This window comes from Panthera onca, chromosome A2, assembly GCF_046562875.1.
Source record: "Panthera onca isolate mPanOnc1 chromosome A2, mPanOnc1 haplotype 2, whole genome shotgun sequence".
Lineage (NCBI taxonomy): Eukaryota > Metazoa > Chordata > Mammalia > Carnivora > Felidae > Panthera > Panthera onca.
In genome coordinates, this window is record NC_138340.1 from 129,898,661 (window position 1) to 129,923,609 (window position 24,949).

The 24,949-nt window shown below is 38.0% G+C and overlaps 1 protein-coding gene across 10 annotated transcripts in view; it reads right to left on the reverse strand.

Annotated features, from left to right (window-relative positions):
* The window catches only part of IMMP2L (inner mitochondrial membrane peptidase subunit 2), an 886,893-nt gene that overhangs the window by 537,985 nt on the left and 323,959 nt on the right, over nucleotides 1-24,949 (reverse strand). Inside the window, exon 6 of one of the 10 annotated variants that reach the window (XM_081795054.1) lies at nucleotides 13,786-13,899. The exons of 8 other annotated variants lie outside the window; for them this stretch is intronic. In XM_081795054.1, coding sequence (XP_081651180.1) covers nucleotides 13,884-13,899 — 16 coding nt within the window. In that variant the 3' untranslated portion in view covers nucleotides 13,786-13,883. Of the gene's footprint in view, nucleotides 1-13,785; nucleotides 13,900-24,949 lie in introns of those variants that run through there. One more of the 10 variants, XM_081795057.1, reaches the window with a different exon arrangement.

Sequence of the window (24,949 nt, forward strand, 5' to 3'; positions counted from 1 at the left end):
GAGTCAGACATTTAGTAAATAGAAGTACTCTGTGCACCTCTATGCAACACACACAATGCAAGGTAGGAAAAGCAAAAAACAAACAAACAAACAACAAAAAAGATGAGTTCATAACTTTAAAGAAGTCCTGTTTGACAGGAAAAAAGAGACTAAAAACAATCAAAATAGAAAATATTAAGTACTATCTGTGTAACAAGATTACGTGAGGACAGAAGGTTTTGAAGGTTTTGGAGGAGATTCTGAGTCAAACAGTATCCCTGATGGTTTTTTCAGACAATGGCTTTCGTTTTTAAAAGAGTTTATTGTGCTGTTCTCATTTTCTCAAAGCAAATTTCCCTGGGTAAATAGAACGGGTCCTCCAGTGTCTGTGCTCCACTCTTTGGTGACATGCGAAAGCTTCACGCATGAACCAATCCTAAATCGCATCGAATTTTACTTGCTTTGATTTCTCTCATTACAGGATTTCTTCACAGTGTCAAAAAGAAAAAAAAAAATACCCACTTTCAAAAGCTTTGACGTGAATAATGACAAATACCAAAGGTACAAAATTGACATAATCAAGTCTTTTTCATCTACCTAAAAATGCTCTTACTGGCACAGTCATTACTTGAACATTGCTGCTTAGAAGGTCTGTTTGTATTTTTTTTTTTCTTAAGGGTATATTGGGATGTAAGGTGTGACTATAAAGTACTAAGACTGAATTCTTTCTCACAAATACATCAAATATAATACATACATATAATACAGCAAGTACCATACATCAAATGAGTGCAGCCCTTCGAAGTATTTTTGCTGGACAGGCTATATATCTATTTCAAAGGCAACGTCACTGCACTTTTAGAACTTCTCTGTGGTGACTGTCACAGAGCCAACTGACCAGCTCTTCAGGGAAATAGGTCCCACTGAAAGTCACCGGACATCATAGGTCAAAGATGTCTCTTCTGTTAGCCAAACACATACTGTTCTCTCCTTCTTCCATCTTTACATCTTTGATTTCATAAATGAAATTTACAAACTAACCACTTCAGTATACAATGAATGACATTAAATTACAATAAATGACAACAACAACAACAACTAAATACCAGGAGCTTTACACACTAAAAAAAAAAGGTCAAGTCAGAAACTGTGGCCCATGCTATTTTTGCTTCCACTCTGCTCTCTCTTAGCTGCCACTGCTGCGGAGCTGAATCTAATCCTATATAGAGTTCCACAGAGGAGCCCATGGGAACAAGCTGAGGTTGTTGATGAGGGGGCCTTATTTGATTCACATCAGGAATCAGACTAGCTGGGGTGAGTTCATTTGGGCCCTGCTTGCATTAAGTGCCATTACATAATAAGACAGGTAAAACTGGCTGGCAGTCTTTCTGCATCATCTAGAAGTGCAATCAGTCTAAGTGGAGAACTGCCTGTACAGCTCCAAGCCCAAGTGCATACAACAATTAAAACATGCTATGATACACAGTGTTAAATCTACAAAGATAGCCCAGTGACAGGAAGTCTGTTTTCCTAATGATACACTAGACTGCTTTCAAACTAACTCATATTCTGTCTTATTCTTGCACAGTTGTGATTTTAAAAAATATATAAAGTTCTGCACATCTCACTACTAGTCAAGTCCAGAGGTTATTCATTGCAACTGTCTTAGCACACTAGATCCTGCTTGCTTTAATTTAAGCCTATTTCTTCTCTATCCATCCAGAGGAAACAAACAAACAAACAAAACCATGATTCTTTTTATATCCCTTCAGGCAAGTAAGTGCCCCTTAGCTTTCCAGCTCTCAGTTACATATGCCCAGACTTGCTAGGCAATTTTCCAGTAAAGGTACTTCATCCAATAAAGGTAGGGTCTATGTTTACGCTCTTTTCGGACTAAAGTAACCCAACCAGTGACTCTGATCTTCTGATTTTTTAAATTGGAGCATTGCCTTAGAAGCTTATTCTCATATCGTTTAAGCAAAAGAACAATGAAAAAGAACAGAACCAACAAACAATAAGTCTCATCAGGAGAGACCTAAATTTTCCTGAGGGTTTACTCTTAGGCTCCTGATGGGCACACCAAGTAAGAAACTTCCAGTAGACAGATAAAAGAAGGCCAGAAATTGCCATTTACTATTCTTCCAATGTTTCTGAATAAAAGTACCTTTTACAAAAAAAATATTTTAAAGATATTTGAGGAAATTTACTCTCTGATTTAAACTTGAGGATATCTCTTCCTGCTTTGGAATCTATAACATGAAACTTTTTCTCAACAGATTTCATCTAGTAATAGCCTTTTGAAAACTATCACTAGGGTACAGCTTTGGTCAAAATGTACATAAAGCACCACTATAGATAAAATTTACCTTGGAGGGGATATAGAATGGTAGCCAAGTACTTGGAGTCTGAAATTGGGTTGCCTGGTTTAAACCCTTCAATTCAGCCGCTAACAAAGCAATCTTTGTGCCTCAGTTTCCTCATGGGAGACTGACCTATTACACAGGGTTGTAAGAACTGAGATGATAAACATAAAACACTTACTGTGGCCCCTAGAATGAAGATTTCAATTACTGTTGCTCATAATTAAGCTGAGTTGCATGTCATTGCTCACCCTAGTCATTCCCAGACTTCAAAGAGACTCCTTAAAATATAAAATAAACTATTTTTCTAACAACAGAAAAATCCTTTCTGTTTCAAAAGATTAATCTGACTCCATCAGCCTTTTGGTTTGTTCTCAAATTCAGCTTTTCACTCTTTGCTGTTCTAAGAGCCACCATTACTTGTTACCTATCCTCACTATCCCTCATCCCTACAGTGCTCAAGACTTCACATATCTGTCCTCCTTCTACTGCTCTCAGCTCAAAGGGTCTCCTACCAAATTATTATCAGCCTCCAACATTCAATTTGTGCTCTTTTTTTCAGACTTCAGTCAGGGAGTAATGGCCTCAGAGTCGGTTACAAAGTTTTATATATTCTTTGCATCACTCAGCTCCGGTCTTAAAGGCTCATGGCAAAACATTCATTTTGACCATATCCAATTTTGTTGCTATTTTAACAATATCCCCTCAGGTGATTAATCATTCAGGAAAAGAACAATAAAGTAAAATTTTCATTGACATGGTTTTATTTAATAATTTTAACAGTCCAAGTAATGGCATTGGTGAAAGCAAGAAAGCTTTGGTTCATAACACAGCTCATTATTGATTAGAATTCCAAAATCAAAGCAAGTCCCTAATTAATAACCCCTTTAAATTATTTGATTCTGTGGCTGAATCACCACATTGATACTTATTCATTTAATTATGCCCTGGCCCAGAGAACTGACATTTTTACTGGCAGGTTATGAAATGTTTGTTAAAGCTATGAAGTCTAATTACAAAAGCCTTCTTTCAGAGACTCACAAAGGGTAGAGAAGAGTGAGGAAATTATCTCCCTGCTGCCAAAGGAAGTTAAAAAATAAATGAAAACCTATAGGAGTGAATCAGATGAAAGACACTTGTGTAGGTGGTTTAGAGCACATACCCGTATGTGAGGCTGGGCAAAGAACACAGAGCAGAAAATGCAAAGACTGTTCTGGTGCCATCCTCGGGGTCTTTGTAGAAAATGTTAAAGTATTTATTTTTCTTTTCTTCAATGGGGTTGGCTGTAACTGAAGCTTCACGGCTGTTAATATGTTATCATTACTCAAATAATTAGACTCGGGAGCAGTAGATTTTTTTAATTAGCTATCTCAAAGCAAGTACCATTATAATCATCTAATTATCCTTTGAGGCAGTTTATGCACAAATGGTTTTAAACATTCACTATGTTACTACTATGGGTGCTGTTTCCATATGTATCGTTTAAAACTAATAGCGTTTATGAAAATACAGTGATGAGAACCTAAAGGGCATGATATTTTTTTTCAAAAAATATTAATTTTCAGAAAGTAAGAAATCACTAATTACATTTAAACTCGAAAATTAATATGTAGTTTCATCCAACAAAAGTAAAACTAATGTTCATCTTCAATTTATTCACATACCAATCAAGCCTAAAGGTATTTCTTAGCCTAAATGCCAAACATTTAGCTATATTCAATCAACAAGATTGCTTAGCTAGATAAATAATTACCATTTTTATCAGGAAAAGTTGCCTTGCTATAATAACACAAAGTATGGTTCAATCAGCCTTTAAGAGCAAATGACTTTTTAGAAGATCTAATTGTATTAGACAAGTCTCTAAACAATATATTACCTGACTATTCTAGCAACAATACAGAAGGGTATTCAAACTATAAAATAACTTCCCTTCATTTATCTTTATAGAATGCACAAATATGACATCACAAACCTGCCCAGAAATAAGGGGGTAGGACAGTTATAGGCAGACCTAAGAGTTTGAGTCAGGTAAAGAACCAACTCAGGTGTTGGTCTCTAGGCTCCATGCTACCTGCTTTTCCAATCTGCAAATGAAGGCCAAGTGTTCCTTCTGTCCTTTCAGATTTCAAGCAAGGTGTTTTCTGCCAGGAGTGAGGGATCAATGCCTTCTTCTTTTTCTCTCTTCTAAGTAACTCCTTTTGGTTGAGACTTTGTTTATTACGTTCTTGCCTCCCTGCCTCATCTTTACTAAAGTTATCTCAGCCTTGGCATTTCCATAACAAGAAACCCCTAATATAAGGATTACTAGAAATTTAGTTAGGACATTTGTCTTAACAACTACAAAGTTCTTTTTTAAAGAAAGAACACTCTTCCAACATGATGTGACTATCTCTATTCATCAGTTTGAAGTTTCCAAGCCAGGTTTGTTTCAGTTTCTAAACTGAAAACTATAAAATCTTACAAAATTCATCTAATTTGCTCTGATGTCTCTAGGTAGAAGCCTCTTCAACCAGGCAGATAGGTGTCCATTAAGATGTCTTCTCGCTGCCATAGGAGGGAGTATTTCTCTTTCTCTGTGTCTAAATATATTTATATAACACATTTTTAAGTTTGTTCATTTCTCTAGTTTCACCAACCGGTCAAAATATAAGAAATACTGCATGTACCTATACTTGTATTTTTAATCATAGTACTGCCCTTTAAGGAAAGATCTCAAGGAAAACAAAAATTGCCCTTGTACCATGATAGTAGCATGAATATCGAAGTGAGAATCCCCATAAAGAAATCTTCAAATTAACAAAGAGCAATCTTCTTCTCAGAGAACTGAAGCATTAGTCAAATAGGAAATAATACTAGAACTTGAGAATCCTGTGATATGTCCCCCAACAATATATATAGGGACAAAGCCTCTAGCCTTACCTAGATGAAAAGAGAAAGGGAAGGAGAGTAAGAATTTTAAGGTAGGCAGAAGTTAGCTGCTTCCTTGCAAATAATAATGATAATAATAATAATAAATTATATATATAATAAATTCATTCTATATATAAGACTTGGTGCCATCAGAGAAGGAGATGAGGAAATAAAAGAAAATTATAAGTACTTCAAGACAATAACAGACAGGTGCTATAGGAGTTCAGAGGAAAGAAACCATATATGATTGTCCTGATGGATATGAGAGCATTTCAGATAGGCCCTAAACCATGAGTTGGATTTTAACCAAAGGAGATAAGATAGAAAATATCCCAGGGAAGGCTTCAGTGTGCAACTACAGGAGCAAAAGTGTGGACAGAATAAAGCAATGGCTTATTCAGGAAAAGAAATGAAAGAAGGTAGGAAAGAAGGAAGACACTTTGAGTTCAAAGCATGGAATGATTCAGTGGGAATAATAGAAATACAGTCGGAATCATAGGTTGGGCGAGATCACAAAGCTATGAACATTAGGCTCAGTCTATTTTATTCCAAATTAATGGGGACCCTGAGAAGTTTTTTAATCAAGGGGATATGATCCGAGCCAGAGAAATGTCATATAGTTTTAAAGCATAATATGAAACAAGGAGAAAAAATGATTATTGAAACACAAATCCTAAACGAATTAGAACACAAAGGAAGAAATAAATTTGGAAAACACAGTGGTTTCATTCTTGGACTGGATAATGGGTTCATGGATTTTCATTTTGTTACTATGCTGCATATGTACACACATACACAAACACGATTTACATGGTAGGCTGTACATATTATTTCCTGTGTCCAAAATATTAACATGTATTGTCATATTTTAAATTTAAATTATTTTGGGATACATTTTCAGAAATGACCTAACTGGGAAAATAAATGACTATAAAGGAAAGAGAAGAATGATGATTCCAAGTCTAGGAGGTCATACATATCCTGTGTCTAGGAGGTCATACACATTAACTGAAATAAAGCAGATGAAGTCTGGTGAGATATCGATGAAAAGAAAGCTAATCAACAGCTAAAAATAAGAAAATATTACATAAAGAAAGCTAAAAATAAGGAAGAACTCAAAAGAAATATTACGATGGAAAAATATAGATTTAGCAATATTTAGCAGACTATTAATATAGAATCAAAATTTTTTAAAAGGGAAATAAGATCAAAAGGGAGAAAGCAGAGACAAAAAAAAAAATTGGAAGAGAACCTAGAAATTCAAATGTATAAAAAGTCAAAAAGGAATCCAAGCAAAAATATGAGCAATAGGCAATGAGGGAGAGGAAGGAGATGGACCTAGGGAACCTGAAGCTAAAGAAAAAGGGTTTAAGAAGAAAAAGCTGGTCAATAATGCAAGAGAGTTCATGGAAGAAAAACAGGAAGAAAAAGCCACTGAACTCAACAATGTGTGGCCCTGCAAAAGCAGCCATTTCGGGGTGTCGGGCGGTGGGGGTGGGGTGGGCGTGGTGAGCACAGCAGGACACAAGGCAGGAAGAGGCGAATGGGCAGGTGTAAGAGGAAACAACTTCCACAGCGACTTTCCTCCCCTTTGCAAAATCTGATAGTGAATGGCAAGGTTGAGACGTGGGGACCTGAGGAGGGATTATGAAAGAGGGGGGAACTCTGCATAATGACTTAGAGGAAAGGAAATAGTGGAAGATACAGGAGTGAGGGGAAAATCACTTTTCAAGCAAGATCATAGAAGAAGGTAAAAGGAATAGGCTAAAAGCCTAGGGCAATGTTAGAGGCAAAACAAGAATGGCGAAGGATTTTATATAAAAATACTTGGTTGTTTTTAGACAATTAAAAAGATGGTGTGCTAAGAAAGGGTAGATAGAAGGTTGCAACTTAGAGGAAGTGCATGGCATGGAAGCAGCCTTTGTGAGATACTGAGATTGATTTATCAAAAGGACACACTCCAAATTGCAGGCATTAACCACATCATAACATCCTTAGACTAATCTTTCTTTGGTCCAGTTTTTCTCTAAATGCGCTATAACTGTCGATTCAATTGTTCCCTGGGATTTTATAAATGTTCACCAGGAGAAAAAGACTGTCTTCTTTCTAGGCAACTGAGGTAAGACTATGTATATTTGAAGATACTGGTTACCGTGTGCCCATATGAAAGTTACCTCCCATAGGAGAAAACAAACATAGAGAAGCACAGTTGGAAAGGATGGGACAAAGAGGAAGAAGAGGGAAATGTGACAATAGCATCTGAGCACATGGAGTTTCTCTGAGGTCAGTTTCACCCCTGGAGTTCCCAACTTGATGAGTGGATAAACCACCCTCCAAATTTCCGAATCCATCCCTTGAAATGTTAAGCTAATTTGATTTAGATTTCTGCTTCTGGATATACAAGTGAGTTATGATGCCCAATGCAGTCTGTGCAGTGCAAATGCCATCCCAGCCACTAAGCACAGTAGTTGTAGAGGTTGGGGACTGTTGCAAGAGGGAGTTGAGGAGAGGCGAGGGGGAAGCCTGAAATTAGCTTCCCAGGAGGAGAGAAAAAAATCTGGTATCTGCTCTGATACCATTGTCTCTGCTTCATGGCACACTCACTATTCCAAATTCACTTAAAATTTATATGTAATTAGAGACAGTCTGTGCCTCACCTTTAATACTCACCTCACCTTTAATACTTAACTATATAAACTAAGACTGACCTGTGCTTCTGTCTAGGCATATTCCACACAGCACATTTCTCAAGGGTCAACTGGAGGTCACATATTGAAATGAAAATGATTTCTTCAACTTGCTCTCACCTTCCTTTTTAACCTAGTCATTTAGCCAATTATTATAATACAGCCTGTTATTCCTGAAAAACACAATTAACTAGACAAGCTAAACCATGATTTGAAAGGTGTTCTCATTAATAGAAGTGATATTAGAGAGGAAAGACATCAAAAGCTTGAATGAGGAAAAATAAGTACAGATCTTACCTTTACTCTAAGGAGCTTGAAAATTCAGTTAAGAAAAAGTAGCCATCCTTACACTGAGATTTCTTTAATGAAATTCTTAAAGTCCAGAAGAAAACTATTCAAAATTAGATTAAAAAGGTTCTATGTTTATTGCCTTAATACTCAAGCCCAAAATGGAGTAGAGAATACCTTGATTGTCCAAATCACTACATCTTTACTCAAGTGTATTGTTGGTGATGAGTCTCTCTTTTTCTTTTCTTTTTGTTTAGAAGCACTTACTATGTGCCAGACAGTGTCCTATGGGTCATGTATTCATGTATCTTTTCATTCGACCTAGTAATCAACCCTACAAGATAGGCACTAATTATTTTCTTTTTACAGAGGACAGCACTAAGGTAAAGAGAGATTATATAACACCTCTCAGGCCAGAGCATAAGAGGTGGAGACAGAACTGTTGGGCCTCAAGCAGTTTGATACCAGGTCTAGGGCTCTTAATCAGTGTGCTCTGTTTCCTTTTGTACATGAGACTGTATGTGTGGGGAAAAACAAAACAAAAAAAAAAAAAACAAGCACATAATAGCAGAATGGAAAAATATGACTCTAAATGACAGTTGGAAAAAATACATTGTTGGGAGTGTGGAAAGAAGAAATCCAGAAGATGAGAACGGAAGAAACAAGGATGCTGAGAAGAACACAACAGCAAGCAGCATAATGTGGTGCCCTCGTAAAATCCTGACAGGTGAGTAGTGAACCAAAGAACTGGACAGAAAACCAGGATCTTCTTTTGGAAAGTCTTGCAATAATAGGCTTAATTAATTTATATCTAATTATGTATGAAGTAGAGGTTTCATGATAATTTTTGAGCACAGTGATAGGATTTTCTCCTTCACTTTATGAAAAAAGTATCTGGAATTCTGGATAGGGAGAACCAGAGTTAGAAAAGTCACTTAGGGACTAAACTATAATCCAAGTGAGATAACAAGGACTCAACACTGTATCAGCTGACACAGAAAAAGGCAAGACTTAAAGGCCATAAACACATAGGATATGGTGGAGGGAAGAAGAACTGAGAGAGTGTAAGAATGGCAGGGGCAAAAAAAAAATTGAGATGTAACTTATCCCAAGATGGGAACCATGGCTTAAAAAAAAAAGAAAAAGAAAAAAAGGAGGGGGGCGGGCAGCAAAGCTTCTTGGAGGAAAAGAAATCTTGAGTGAGACTTGCTGAATGATTAAGAGCTGGCAGAAGGAATGGAAGAAGGAGGAAGCAGAGATGTGAGGGAGAAGGGGAAAACTGCAGTAATTTGAGAAGGAGGACTAGTATGCGCAAAGACCTAGTGCCAAAAGAACACCCTGTGATGAAATAACCACAAAAAGGGCCTTGGGAAAAGCTGAAGCATGGATCAGGAGTTGAAAGGGAGCTTACAGGCCTCAGCCTTGGGTGTTGATGGATCTGCATTCTGGGGCTCTGCCATTAATATGATTCAGCTGTTCTTCGTGTGCCTTCTCAGAGTAGAAATTTTATTTTGCCTTGGCTTCTTCCTGAACACTTCCGCCCCTCACACTGCATGTTTTCATCTCTGTCTCATAATATCTTCTTCCTCATCTATCCATAGTTTCTGTTTCACGGCCATCTGCTACTTTGTGGCATTCTGTCAGCTTTGTTTCAACTGTTAACTCTTTTCTCTTGATCTGTCTAAACTCCTCCTATGTTTTAGTCAGGCTGTGTCACAGGGCCAGTGACCTAGAGCTTGAGTATCTTTGAAATAGGTGCCCATTCCCAAATCAATCATCTGTGGGGTAATTTGATTCAAACCATGGCTGTTTCCTCCATTTCTACAGTTTTCTCTAAAACCAAAAAGTAATCAAATGGCCAAAATTAAATTATTCTTAATTTGCAATTCTATGGCCACAGAACACCAGGGACAGTATAAAAAATGACTTGAATCACACAAATAATGAAGAGTTATAAGTCTCCATGTTTTTCCAACATAAAACAGATCAATAGGGGCGCCTGGGTGGCTCAGTCGGTTAACCGTCTGACTTCGGTTCAGGTCATGATCTTGTGGGTTTGTGAGTTCAAGCCCACTTCTGGCTCTGTGCTGACAGCTCAGAGCCTGGAGCCTGCTTCAGATTCTGTGTCTCCCTCTCTCTCTGCCCCTCCCCCGCTCGTGCTCTGTCTCTCTCTGTCTCAAAAATAAATAAACACTAGAAAGAAAGAAAGAAAGAAAGAAAGAAAGAAAGAAAGAACAGATCAATAGATTGTGACCCTTAGAACAGAGACATATTTTTTCAAATACATAAGTCAATTAAAAATAGATAGTGATAGTATTTTGAAGAGACTTTTTTTTTAATAAAAACTCTTCATCTTTCACCCTTTGGTGTCCACAGTACTTTCCAAAAATATCTTTTCTTGCTTATTTAGAAAATTCTGTAAGAAACACTGAAAACAAAGTTTGTGGTAATAAGTCAGTAAAAATAAAGAAATCAAATCAATAATCCCCTCCTTTACAATCCTTCCCGTGCTTCAATAGCATGTTTATTTTCAACCCAATAAAGTAATTTTTTTTCAAATTTAAGCAAAAGTTTAAAGCTTACCTAAACAAAATATAGGACATTAGGAATTTCCTGGAATATTGCTCAACATTTAAAAAAGAATCTAGTGCAATGCTATTTAGCTTATCAGGATCTCAACACACACCTAAGAAAAAGAGTTTAAAGTACAAGACCCAAAGTGCAGCCACAGGCCACGTCTGGCTCAGAGACTTGTTTTGCTCAGCCCACAACAGTGTGGGCAAAAATGTTTTTTGATGAACTGCATCTCTCTCTCTCTCTCTCTCTCTCTCTCTCTCTCTCTCTCTCTTGCTCTCGCCCTCTCTGTGTATGTATGTGTGTATGTATGTATGTATGTATGTATGTATATTCTCTTTATGTGTGTATGTATGTGTGTATATATATTTATATGTATATATATATATGTATACACACACACATATATATATATTTGAACAGACTTTTATGTATATATATGAAACTATATATATATTAGAAACTTCAATAAGAAATCCAAATTTCAGTCTTCTCCTAAAAAACAAATTAAAACAGAACAAAAAACTAGAAGTTCTTGCAAATGAGGCCTGCAATCCCCCATGTCAATAACCACTTTGAGCTGAGTAAAAAACTATACTTTCTAGTCCTGGCATACAGACACAGATTTGTCGCAGTCTCCACCACTCTTCACTGTTTACCACTGGCCCAAAGTGGCTATGGTTGCCTCCACACAGACATTATAAGTGTATCAGAAAAAAAAAAAAAATGAAGACAAAAATAAATAAAGAAAACAAAAGTACTATTTCCTCAGCATTGTAGGTACTTTCCAGATCACCTACACGAGCCACTCCATTCCCAGGAGAGCCTCCCATGCATGCATCTGACCATATCCTCCCTAAGGTAATTAAGTGTCTTGCTCAAGTCAAAAAGCTGCTAAATAAAAGACCCAGACTTGAATCTGAATCCTCAGATCCCAAATCCAGTGCTTTGCCAGCGTTGGTACAGCTAATACTGCCAGCCAAGTTGTTTCTCCCAAACAGGAATTATGAAGATATTCCAGTTTATGAATATAGACATTTTTACATCACAGGATCAAATTTACTCTATACAACAGGCAAAATAAGTAAAGCATCCATTTAGTCTACCTCCTAAAACAATATATATCTCTCCTCTCTGAGTTCCCCTCTTATTTCCTTCAACAATAAAAGAAAAATTAGATACAGAAAACATTAAACCACCCACCAATAGGCACCTATGAAAGAAAAGAATGTCAGTCTTGAAGGAAACCTCCCAAGAAAACTTTGGCAAAACATTACTGTTCTCCTTTTTTCAGAAACTTCTCTACTGAAATTCCATTCTCATTCTTTCTAATACAAACCTAACATTGGCTCTTACACAAAATGGTTGAAGTCATCCTTTTGTTCCTTCTACATTTCTCATCTGTAAATGTGCTCATCAACTTGTCAACCAGACTGTTAGAATTTATACTTAATCTTCACATTCCCTCTCAGCTGAAATTTTCTCCTATCCCTTAATAATTTCCTATCTTGATTACTATAATTTCTTTTATATTGTCCTCTTGAAATTCATACTCTTTTATGTCACGTAGGGCCAGAATATGTGGCTAAAATAACATTTCCCCCCAACCGTCCCTCTTTTTCACAAATGCATTTTCGCTTTCTCTTATAAAATTCCAATTCTCCTCTAAATTACTCTGGATACCTCGCGGTAATTATCTTTTCAGTCATTAGAGCATGGAGTCACACATCGCCAATTTTTTTCATCTCACATTCCTTTTATGAGGTCCCAAGCAGATATTCTTTGAGGTATTCTCTTTTCACGTGCATTGTTTTTTTTTTTGTTTTTTTTTTTTTTTTTTTAATTTTTTTTTTCAACGTTTTTTATTTATTTTTGGGACAGAGAGAGACAGAGCATGAACGGGGAAGGGGCAGAGAGAGAGGGAGACACAGAATCGGAAACAGGCTCCAGGCTCCGAGCCATCAGCCCAGAGCCTGACGCGGGGCTCGAACTCACGGACCGCGAGATCGTGACCTGGCTGAAGTCGGACGCTTAACCGACTGCGCCATCCAGGCGCCCCTCACGTGCATTGTTTTAAATGGTGCCTATCAAGGCAGAAGAATGGGAAATCACAGGAAGGACTAACCAAATCTCCTTTTCTGTCTTCCCTCAGAAAAGAGGGAGTGGTTCAAAGTGTATTCCACATTTTAGAATTGCTTTGAAATTTAATTTGGGGGATATTCTAATAAATTGGAATTTGCAAGTAAAAAGTTTCTCAGATTCAAATATCTTTTGGGCAAAAGATAAGAAGTCCAATTCTACTCTATGAGGCACTAAAAAAGGCAAATATTAGAAAACTATATCATGAAAAGAACATCATGTAAGGCAGTAAGACTTTCAACTTCAGAAGGCTTGGCTTTATGATTTTATATCCAGTCAACCACATAAGCATTTTGAAATTTTTCAGTGAGAAAAACAACATCTTTGAGAGGAAGGGGAACAGGAGAAAACACATTTTATTAAATGCATGCAGATGATTTAGTTCATACAGATATTTAAAGTAAAAATCCAAAAGGCACATTTTAATTTTCCCTTTGTGAATTTCCAAAGGGAAAAAAAATGAAGACATACGTTCTTATTACCCACGATGTTCCCCCATTGACCGATTATCTTTTGGTCTCTCTCATTCTCTCTCTGTCTTACACACACACACACACACACACACACACACACACACAGACATGAGTTACAATGTTCCTGGTTGGGAATATTTTTCTCCGCTCTATGATCTACAGTGAATCTTTGTCCTAAAGCTAGTCTTCCTTTTGGTATTAGAATGCAGCCAGGAGCCCATCAGAAGAGAAAGAGAACCAGTTCTGGAAGCTTTCTCTTTGTAAGCATAAAGAAGACCCCTCCAAAAAACAACAAAAGCAACATTATTCCTAACATCAGTGGGCTTTAGCCATCATCTGACCCTCTTTATGTGAAACTGTTAGAGGTACAAGAGATGGGTATTCACCTGAGACACATCAAACCTGGTGCTGAAGCTGGGACTGGGCTCAGCTCCTTGGGAAGCATTAGGCCTACAGAAGAGCTGAGTGCTTCATCAAGAAAACAGGGTGCTGTAAGGAAAGAAGCAAAAGGAAATGGATGCTGGGTAGACAACTAACCAATGGCCATTGATCAAAATGAAAGTTGTAATGAAATTTTTTACACTTTCCTTTTTCTCTTTGTAAACAACAAAGCTAGCTATATTCTGATTAGCAGCAAATTACAGTAATTGCAGGAAAACTTTCACCACAAAATCATAAAGCTGCAAACTACTCATTACAAGTAAAATTCAAATGCAAGGCAGAAAAACTATTAGACAGGAAATAACTATTAACCATCCCTACATACTCTAGAAATCATACATTTTAATATAAAACTAAATTTGATGATTTTGGGGTGTGTAGATCTCTACTATTAACTGAAGACCTTCAATATCTCTTTTGGGGTGGTTGGGAGGGATGTGGTGCTTAGAAAGCTCAGAAGCAACAGTATTTCTGATTTTGTTTTCACTTTTCTTTCCAAAATAGTAAGCTAAAGAAAATGCTATCTCCTGGTTGTACTTTCATAACCAGTAGAACTCAAAGGACTCTAAGGGAGACAGAAAATTTCACATAATAACAATAATAAAAAATTTCTCCCTTTAGCCAACCTTTCCCCATGTGAAGCTGATTTAGCCATACCTCTATGGTTTTATAAATAAATATCCAAACATAAACAAATATTCCAAGCTGGGAACGAAGTCTCTGCTCCTGTCCTAGAGTTTTCTTGTACCCGGCATCAACCAGACCTGGTAAACCAAAGTTTTACAAGTCCTACCAATTTCTCTGTACACCCTTTTAAGCTGTTCAATCCCTTATGAATGTCACATTTCTTACGAAAATAAATGTCTTCCTCTTGAAAGAGCTGCAAATCAAGAACACATGTATCTGTGCTATTATATGCTATATTTGCTACATTTAATGAGACCAAGGGATGAGCTTTCAGCATAATTTCAGAAGTTTTATCAGTTTTTTCCACTTCAAAGTCAGAGGAAACATAAACAAAATGTCACCTATCCAGTCTTAAAAGAAACAATAGAAATTGTCCAAGGCTTATATCTTCAGCTAGATCTAAAATATTTTCATTAACCCAACAGCAGTGAAAGTCTCTACTGTTGAAAGATATCCAATTAACCTAGTTTATAAACTGTAAGGTTGGAATTCAGTCAGTTACTAAAATAGTTGTTGTTTCTAATTAATTATTTCAGGGTGACCAGTTGTAGGCCAGAGCTATGTGTGTCAAAGTCACTCACTTAGTTAGCAATGACACCAACGGAAATTACTTTCCTATGAGAAGTTCTGAAATCTAGGCCTCTGGCTAAAGCCAGTTATTGCAAAAGAGTAATAAATCTTGAATTCAGTGGCCTGTCCCTTCTAATACAAAATAATGAATACTAAAAAACAAACCCAAGGATGTGCTTAAAAGTTGATATAACAAATATTTCTGTAACTTAGAATATTCTACACAAGTTAAAAAGTCATCTGTGTTGACCCACTAAAACTAAAGAAGGGGTTAAGGAGGTTATGAAAATAATTAAGGATATATGGGGATTAGGCTAGAGCAGAAAAGACTACATTGCTGACTTACTAAATCAAATGGTGATGTAGGTTCTAATGGTTCATTTTAGCTTTTTAGCTGTTTACTATCCCAAATTATTTTTATATTGAAATTTCTAAGTTATAGTACTTTATCTTCTTTAATTTTTTTTAATGTTTACTCACTTTGGGGAGACAGAGACAGGGTGTGAGTAGAGGGAGGGGCAGAGAGAGAGGGAGACACAGAATCTGAAGCAGGCTCCAGGCTCTGAGCTGTCAGCACAGAGCCTGATGCGGGGCTTGAACTCATGAACTGTGAGATCATGACTTGAACCAAACTTGGATGCTTAGCTGACTGAGCCACCCAGGTGCCCATAAGTTATTGTACTTTAAATACCAGACTATTGAGGTTCTGGAAGATGGCGGCGTAGGAGGATGCGGGGCTCACAGCGCGTCCTGCCGATCACTTAGATTCCACCTACACATGCCTAAAGAACCCAGAAAACCACCAGAGGATTAGCAGAAGGGAGTCTCCGGAGTCAAGCGCAGACTAGAGGCCCACGGAAGAGGGTAGGAAGGGCGGCGAGGCGGTGCGCGCTCCACGGACTGGCGGGAGGGAGCCGGGGCGGAGGGGCGGCCCGCCGGCCAAGCAGAGCCCCCGAGTCTGGCTGGCAAAAGCGGAGGGGCCTACGGACTGTGTTCCGACAGCAAGCGCGACTTAGCGTCTGGGAGGTCATAAGTTAACAGCTCTGCTTGGAAAGCGGGAAGGCTGGAGGACAAAGGGAGGGAGAGCTGCTGAGCCCCCGGACGGCAGAGCTCAGCTTGGCGGGGAACAAAGGCGCCAGCGCCATCTCCCCCGCCCATCCCCCAGCCAAAATCCCAAAGGAAACCAGTTCCTGCCAGGGAACTTGCTCGCTCCGCGCAAACACCCAACTCTGTGCTTCTGCGGAGCCAAACCTCCGGCAGCGGATCTGACTCCCTCCCGCTGCCACAGGGCTCCTCCTGAAGTGGATCACCTAAGGAGAAGCGAGCTAAGCCTGCCCCTCCAGCCCCCGTGCACCTTGCCTACCCACCCCAGCTAATACGCCAGATCCCCAGCAACACAAGCCTGGCAGTGTGCAAGTAGCCCAGACGGGACACGCCACCGCACAGTGAATCCCGCCCCTAGGAGAGGGGAAGAGAAGGCACACACCAGTCTGACTGTGGCCCCAGCAGTGGGCTGGGGGCAGACATCGGGTTGGACTGCGGCCCCGCCCACTAACTCCAGTTATACACCACAGCACAGGGGAAGTGCACTGCAGGTCCCCACCACGCAAGGGACTCTCCAAAATGACCAAACGGAAGAATTCCCCTCAGAAGAATCTCCAGGAAATAACAACAGCTAATGAACTGATCAAAAAGGATTTAAATAATATAACAGAAAGTGAATTTAGAATAATAGTCATAAAATTAATTGCTGGGCTTGAAAACAGTATACAGGACAGCAGAGAATCTCTTGCCACAAAGATCGAGGGACTAAGGAACAGTCACAAGGAGCTGAAAAACGCTTTAAACGAAATGCAAAACAAAATGGAATCCACGATGGCTCGGCTTGAAGAGGCAGAGGAGAGAATAGGTGAACTAGAAGATAAAGTTATGGAGAAAGAGGAAGCTGAAAGAAAGAGAGATAAAAAAATCCAGGAGTATGAGGGGAAAATTAGAGACTAAGTGATACACTAAAAAAAAATAATATACGCATAATTAGTATCCCAGAGGAGGAAGAGAGAGGGAAAGGTGCTGAAGGGGTACTTGAACAAATTATAGCTGAGAACTTCCCTGAACTGGGGAAGGAAAAAGGCATTGAAATCCAAGAGGCACAGAGAACTCCCTTCAGACGTAACTTGAATCGATCTTCTGCACGCCATATCAGAGTGAAACTGGCAAAATACAAGGATAAAGAGAAAATTCTGAAAGCAGCAAGGGATAAACGTGCCCTCACATATAAAGGGAGACCTATAAGACTCGTGACTGATCTCTCCTTTGAAACTTGGCAGGCCAGAAAGGCTTGGCACGATATCTACAGTGTGCTAAACAGAAAAAATATGCAGCCGAGAATCCTTTATCCAGCAAGTCTGTCATTTAGAATAGAAGGAGAGATAAAGGTCTTCCCAAACAAACAAAAACTGAAGGAATTTGTCACCACGAAACCAGCCCTACAAGAGATCCTAAGGGGGATCCTGTGAGACAAAGTACCAGAGACATCACTACAAGCATAAAACATACAGACATCACAATGACTCTAAACCCATATCTTTCTATAATAACACTGAATGTAAATGGATTAAATGCACCAACTAAAAGACATAGGGTATCAGAATGGATAAAAAAGCAAGACCCATCTATTTGCTGTCTACAAGAGACTCATTTTAGATCTGAGGACACCATTAGATTGAGAGTGAGGGGATGGAGAACTATTTATCATGCTCCTGGAAGCCAAAAGAAAGCTGGAGTAGCCATACTTATATCAGACAAACTAGACTTTAAATTAAAGGCTGTAACAAGAGATGAAGAAGGGCATTATATAATAATCACAGGGTCTATCCACCAGGAAGAGCTAACTATTATAAATGTCTATGCGCCAAATACCCGAGCCCCCAGATATATAAAACAATTACTCATAAACATAAGCAACCTTATTGATAAGAATGTGGTCATTGCAGGGGACTTTAACACCCCACTTACAGAAATGGATAGATCATCTAGACACACAGTCAATAAAGAAACAAGGGCCCTGAATGATACATTGGATCAGATGGACTTGACAGATATATTTAGAACTCTGCATCCCAAAGCAACAGAATATACTTTCTTCTCGAGTGCACATGGAACATTCTCCAAGATAGATCATATACTGGGTCACAAAACAGCCCTTCATAAGTTTACAAGAATTGAAATTATACCATGCATACTTTCAGACCACAATGCTATGAAGCTTGAAATCAACCACAGGAAAAAGTCTGGAAAACCTCCAAAAGCATGGAGGTTAAAGAACACCCTACTAACGAATGAGTGGGTCAACCAGGCAATTAGAGAAGAAATTAAAATATACATGGAAACAAATGAAAATGAAAATACAACAATCCAAACGCTTTGGGATGCAGCGAAGGCAGTCCTGAGAGGAAAATACATTGCAATCCAGGCCTATCTCAAGAAACAAGAAAAATCCCAAATACAAAATCTAACAGCACACCTAAAGGAAATAGAAGCAGAACAGCAAAGGCAGCCTAAACCCAGCAGAAGAAGAGAAATAATAAAGATCAGAGCAGAAATAAACAATATAGAATCTAAAAAAACTGTAGAGCAGATCAACGAAACCAAGAGTTGGTTTTTTGAAAAAATAAACAAAATTGACAAACCTCTAGCCAGGCTTCTCAAAAAGAAAAGGGAGATGACCCAAATAGATAAAATCATGAATGAAAATGGAATGATTACAACCAATCCCTCAGAGATACAAACAATTATCAGGGAATACTATGAAAAATTATATGCCAGCAAATTGGACAACCTGGAAGAAATGGACAAATTTCTAAACACCCACACTCTTCCAAAACTCAATCAGGAGGAAATAGAAAGCTTGAACAGACCCATAACCAGCGAAGAAATTGAATCGGTTATCAAAAATCTCCCAACAAAGAAGAGTCCAGGACCAGATGGCTTCCCAGGGGAGTTCTACCAGACATTTAAAGCAGAGATAATACCTATCCTTCTCAAGCTATTCCAAGAAATAGAAAGGGAAGGAAAACTTCCAGACTCATTCTATGAAGCCAGTATTACTTTGATTCCTAAACCAGACAGAGACCCAGTAAAAAAAGAGAACTACAGGCCAATATCCCTGATGAATATGGATGCAAAAATTCTTAATAAGATACTAGCAAATCGAATTCAACAGCATATAAAAAGAATTATTCACCATGATCAAGTGGGATTCATTCCTGGGATGCAGGGCTGGTTCAACATTCGCAAATCGATCAACGTGATACATCACATTAACAAAAAAAAAGAGAAGAACCATATGATCCTGTCAATCGATGCAGAAAAGGCCTTTGACAAAATCCAGCACCCTTTCTTAATAAAAACCCTTGAGAAAGTCGGGATAGAAGGAACATACTTAAAGATCATAAAGGCCATTTATGAAAAGCCCACAGCTAACATCATCCTCAACGGGGAAAAACTGAGAGCTTTTTCCCTGAGATCAGGAACACGACAGGGATGCCCACTGTCACCGCTCTTGTTTAACATAGTGCTGGAAGTTCTAGCATCAGCAATCAGACAACAAAAGGAAATCAAAGGCATCAAAATTGGCAAAGATGAAGTCAAGCTTTCGCTTTTTGCAGATGACATGATATTATACATGGAAAATCCGATAGACTCCACCAAAAGTCTGCTAGAACTGATACATGAATTCAGCAAAGTTGCAGGATACAAAATCAATGTGCAGAAATCAGTTGCATTCTTATACACTAACAATGAAGCAACAGAAAGACAAATGAAGAAACTGATCCCATTCACAATTGCACCAAGAAGCATAAAATACCTAGGAATAAATCTAACCAAAGATGTAAAAGATCTGTATGCTGAAAACTATAGAAAGCTTATGCAGGTAATTGAAGAAGATATAAAGAAATGGAAAGACATTCCCTGCTCATGGATTGGAAGAATAAATATTGTCAAAATGTCAATACTACCCAAAGCTATCTACACATTCAATGCAATCCCAATCAAAATTGCACCAGCATTCTTCTCGAAACTAGAACAAGCAATCCTAAAATTCATATGGAACCACAAAAGGCCCCGAATAGCCAAAGTAATTTTGAAGAAGAAGACCAAAGCAGGAGGCATCACAATCCCAGACTTTAGCCTCTACTACAAAGCTGTCATCATCAAGTCAGCATGGTATTGGCATAAAAACAGACACATAGACCAATGGAATAGAATAGAAACCCCAGAACTAGACCCACAAACGTATGGCCAACTCATCTTTGACAAAGCAGGAAAGAACATCCAATGGAAAAAAGACAGTCTCTTTAACAAATGGTGCTGGGAGAACTGGACAGCAACATGCAGAAGGTTGAAACTAGACCACTTTCTCACACCATTCACAAAAATAAACTCAAAATGGATAAAGGACCTGAATGTGAGACAGGAAACCATCAAAACCTTAGAGGAGAAAGCAGGAAAAGACCTCTCTGACCTCAGCCGTAGCAATCTCTTACTCGGCACATCCCCAAAGGCAAGGGAATTAAAAGCAAAAGTGAATTACTGGGACCTTATGAAGATAAAAAGCTTCTGCACAGCAAAGGAAACAACCAACAAAACTAAAAGGCAACCAACGGAATGGGAAAAGATATTTGCAAATGACACATCGGACAAAGGGCTAGTATCCAAAATCTATAAAGAGCTCATCAAACTCCACACCCGAAAAACAAATAACCCAGTGAAGAAATGGGCAGAAAACATGAATAGACACTTCTCTCAAGAAGACATCCGGATGGCCAACAGGCACATGAAAAGATGTTCAACGTCGCTCCTTATCAGGGAAATACAAATCAAAACCACACTCAGATACCACCTCACGCCAGTCAGAGTGGCCAAAATGAAGAAATCAGGAGACTATAGATGCTGGAGAGGATGTGGAGAAACGGGAACCCTCTTGCACTGTTGGTGGGAATGCAAATTGGTGCAGCCGCTCTGGAAAGCAGTGTGGAGGTTCCTCAGAAAATTAAAAATAGACCTACCCTATGACCCAGCAATAGCACTGCTAGGAATTTACCCAAGGGATACAGGAGTACTGATGCATAGGGGCACCTGTACCCCAATGTTTATAGCGGCACTCTCAACAATAGCCAAATTATGGAAAGAGCCTAAATGTCCATCAACTGATGAATGGATAAAGAAATTGTGGTTTATATACACAATGGAATACTACGTGGCAATGAGAAAAAATGAAATATGGCCTTTTGTAGCAACATGGATGGAACTGGAGAGTGTGATGCTAAGTGAAATAAGCCATACAGAGAAAGACAGATACCATATGGTTTCACTCTTATGTGGATCCTGAGAAACATAACAGAAACCCATGGGGGAGGGGAAGGAAAAAAAAAAAAAAAAAAAGAGGCTAGAGTGGGAGAGAGCCAAAGCATAAGAGACTGTTAAAAACTGAGAACAAACTGAGGGTTGATGGGGGGTGGGAGGGAGGGCAGGGTGGGAGGGAGGGCAGGGTGGGTGATGGGTATTGAGGAGGGCACCTTTTGGGATGAGCACTGGGTGTTGTATGGAAACCAATTTGACAGTAAATTTCATATATTAAAAAATAAAAAAAAAAAAAATTCAAAAAAATAAATAAATAAATAAATAAATAAATACCAGACTATTGAAAGAATTTTAAGCCTCTTTATAGAGTCTGGAATACTGACCCAATAACAATAAATCACAACTATTTGTTGTTGGTGGTGGTGGTGGTGGTGTTATTGTTGTTAGAGGCACGGTTTCTCAAATACACTGATTTTCAGGCCTTTCCCAGGACCTGGTGAACCAAAATATCTGGAGTTGGAACCTAGAACCCTAAACCTTAAACAAAAGTTCTAAATTTAGTTTGCACTGGTTTGAGCTGTTGTTTTTGCCACGGCATAAGTTTTAAGTAAAGAGTTAGTTTAACACAAAAAATTGCCCTCCTGATGACTTGGCATTAAGTTACATGTCAATCAAATTGAATCTTCATTCTTTTTTTTTTAAGTTTATTTATTTTGAGAGGGAAAGAGAGAAAGAGAGAGAGAAAGAACAAATAGGGAAGGGGTAGAGAGGGAGAGGGAGAGAGAGAATCCCAAGCAGGCTCTATACAGACAGTGTGGAGCCTGATGCAGGGTTCAGTCTCACAAGCAGTGAGATCATGACATAAGCCAAAGTCAAGAGTCAGATGCTTAACTGAGCCACCCAGCCGCCCTAAGTCTTTATTCTTGCTTCCATATTTTTATTAAGCTCTTATAGATGCCTTACCTTATGAGACACCGAAATCACATCTAATTAAATGTTCGTCTTTTTGCCTTAGCTGCCCATTTTCTGTGATATGAAATAAATGTTCAACTGCAGTAAGTAAACAACACTACATGTTCTATTCTATACAACAGAACTTTAATTGTATGTTTTAACCCTTTTTGTCCTGTTTTTATCATGTTTAATTTTTTAAAAAGCTTCCTCCAATCCTTAATGGATTGTGGAATTTTTTAAAAAGCTTCCTCCAATCCTTAATGGAAGTAAATGAGGTATAAATCTGAAAAAGGTAAGTGACCTTAGAGTAGTTTTAGATTGATTCAGGCAATGGGCATATCATTTTAACTTTCTCACAGGCCAATATATGGCTAATAGAGAAAGAATTTTATGAATTCACGCTCACAGTATTTCTTCAGGTTCTACTAAAGAATGGTATCACTTAACGTAGAAAGAACAAAGGAATGATGAAGCTAGAAAATCACATTTGTGCAACTACAATACTAAAAAGTGATTCAGGCAATCATCAACAGGCGCAAAATCTAAGGGGGGAAGGTTTGATTATAAACAGGGTATTAATAACATATCAAGGTATTCCCTTACAAATACCTATTAGTTTAGAAAAGAATAAAAGTAAATACAGTAGAGAAACTGAATGACTCTTTAACCAAATAATCAAAATAATGTCAACAATAAGGAACAGTTCTTTGAGAAGGACATGTTCATTTCATGACTAATGTTCATTTCAGCCAAAAATGCATAATCTGAATCTAATCATGAGAAAGCACGGGATATACAAATTAAGAAACACTTAATAAAATAATTTCCTTGATTCTTTAGAAATGTCAATGTCATAAAAGATAAAGAAAGGCTGAAGAATTTACCAGGTTAAAAAAAAAGTCAAAAGAGACATGACAGCTAAATATAACACATCAACCTACTCTGGGGGGAAAAAAATGTCCCCAGTCCTAAGAAAGACACAGTGAAGTACCAGAAAGTGAAGAGGCATGATCCATGCAACCTACGTTCAAATGGTTCTGGTTGGGAAAATATAGTTTACACACACATACACATAGACACATAATTTCAGACAAATATTATAATTTTAACAAAATGCTACATTTTTAAAAAATATGGGTAAATGCTATACTATTGTTACAAGTTTTCTTTAACTTAAAAATGGCTTCAAGATCAAAAGTAAAAGCACAGTTTTTCAAAGTAAAAAAAAAAAATTGGCAGTGATGACTGCAGTTGAACAAGCATACACCCCAGACATGTACCTATAGTTCTATGCATTAAAGGTATACTTACAGGTATATACCTTCCATGCACACAAAGAAGTAAACATAAGAATGTCTGTTAGGACATTTCTTCCAAGTATTGCTATAAGAAATGATCTAAATTGCCATTAATAGTAGAATGTATACATGAAATATGGCATAGTCAATGAACACTATGCATTGGACACCTAGATCAGAGCTACACATGTTGATATGGGAAAACTCAAAAGCAACACCGAGGGGGAAAAGACTGCTGCAAAATTCACCAAATTTCATAAAGTATTAAAACATGAAAAAGTACTATACATTTATCATTTTATGTGCCAAACAGAAAAACAAGCATTATGAAAACTGAACAATGAATTCAGACTAATAATTAATTCTGGCAGAGTGACCAGTACAGCCTCAGGAGAGGCACATGGGGAGCTTCAATTGTCTCAAAATATTTTAAGAAAAACGGCAAATATAGCAAGATGTTAAAATATGATAACACTGGATGGTGGCTACATGGATGGTTATTCTCACCATTTGCAGTGTTTCAAAAATGCTATCTAACAATTTTGTTTTAATTCTAATTAAGCAAAGTAAACTCTAGGAAGCTCAATTCAACCCTCCTGGCCAAAAAGGAATACCACAAAGAAATACAATAAACTAATGTTTAATTAATTTTTACAATATGCAAACACTCCTTGCTATTGTAAACTCCTCGAAACCTTTTTTAATTCTCACCATGTACTTCAGCCCTTTGTATTATTAATCCCAGCATATGATTATAGATTAGTCAGTCAACTTTACTTTGTAACATGCTTAATTACCCAGCATATCCCCATTCTCTGTATTGTTTTGCCTCATATTGACTGTAGGGTTTATTTAAATTGTTTCCTGCAGTTCTCCTTGCAGCTGAAAATTTTGTACCTGGGCTGGCTGATATTTATTAAGGTTAAAAAGGTATTAACCTCCATGTTTATAGCAGAATTGTGAGCAGTATCGGGCCTTCACTGAGCCCACAGCTCCTATGGGTTGCTGCTATTCCTTCAGTTGTATGGTATTTTTATCTAAGTCAGCAGCCTATGCAGGCATCATGTGATAGGAAATAAGAGAAATGTGCTGCCTAGACTAGGGAAAACAGTATGAAATGCCTTTTTAAATTGTTACAAGAAAAGCAATAGTGCTCTACAGTGGAGGACGCTAGAGATAGAAAACAGAGCATCTCAGTTCCGATCTATCACTCACTCCTTGTGGCC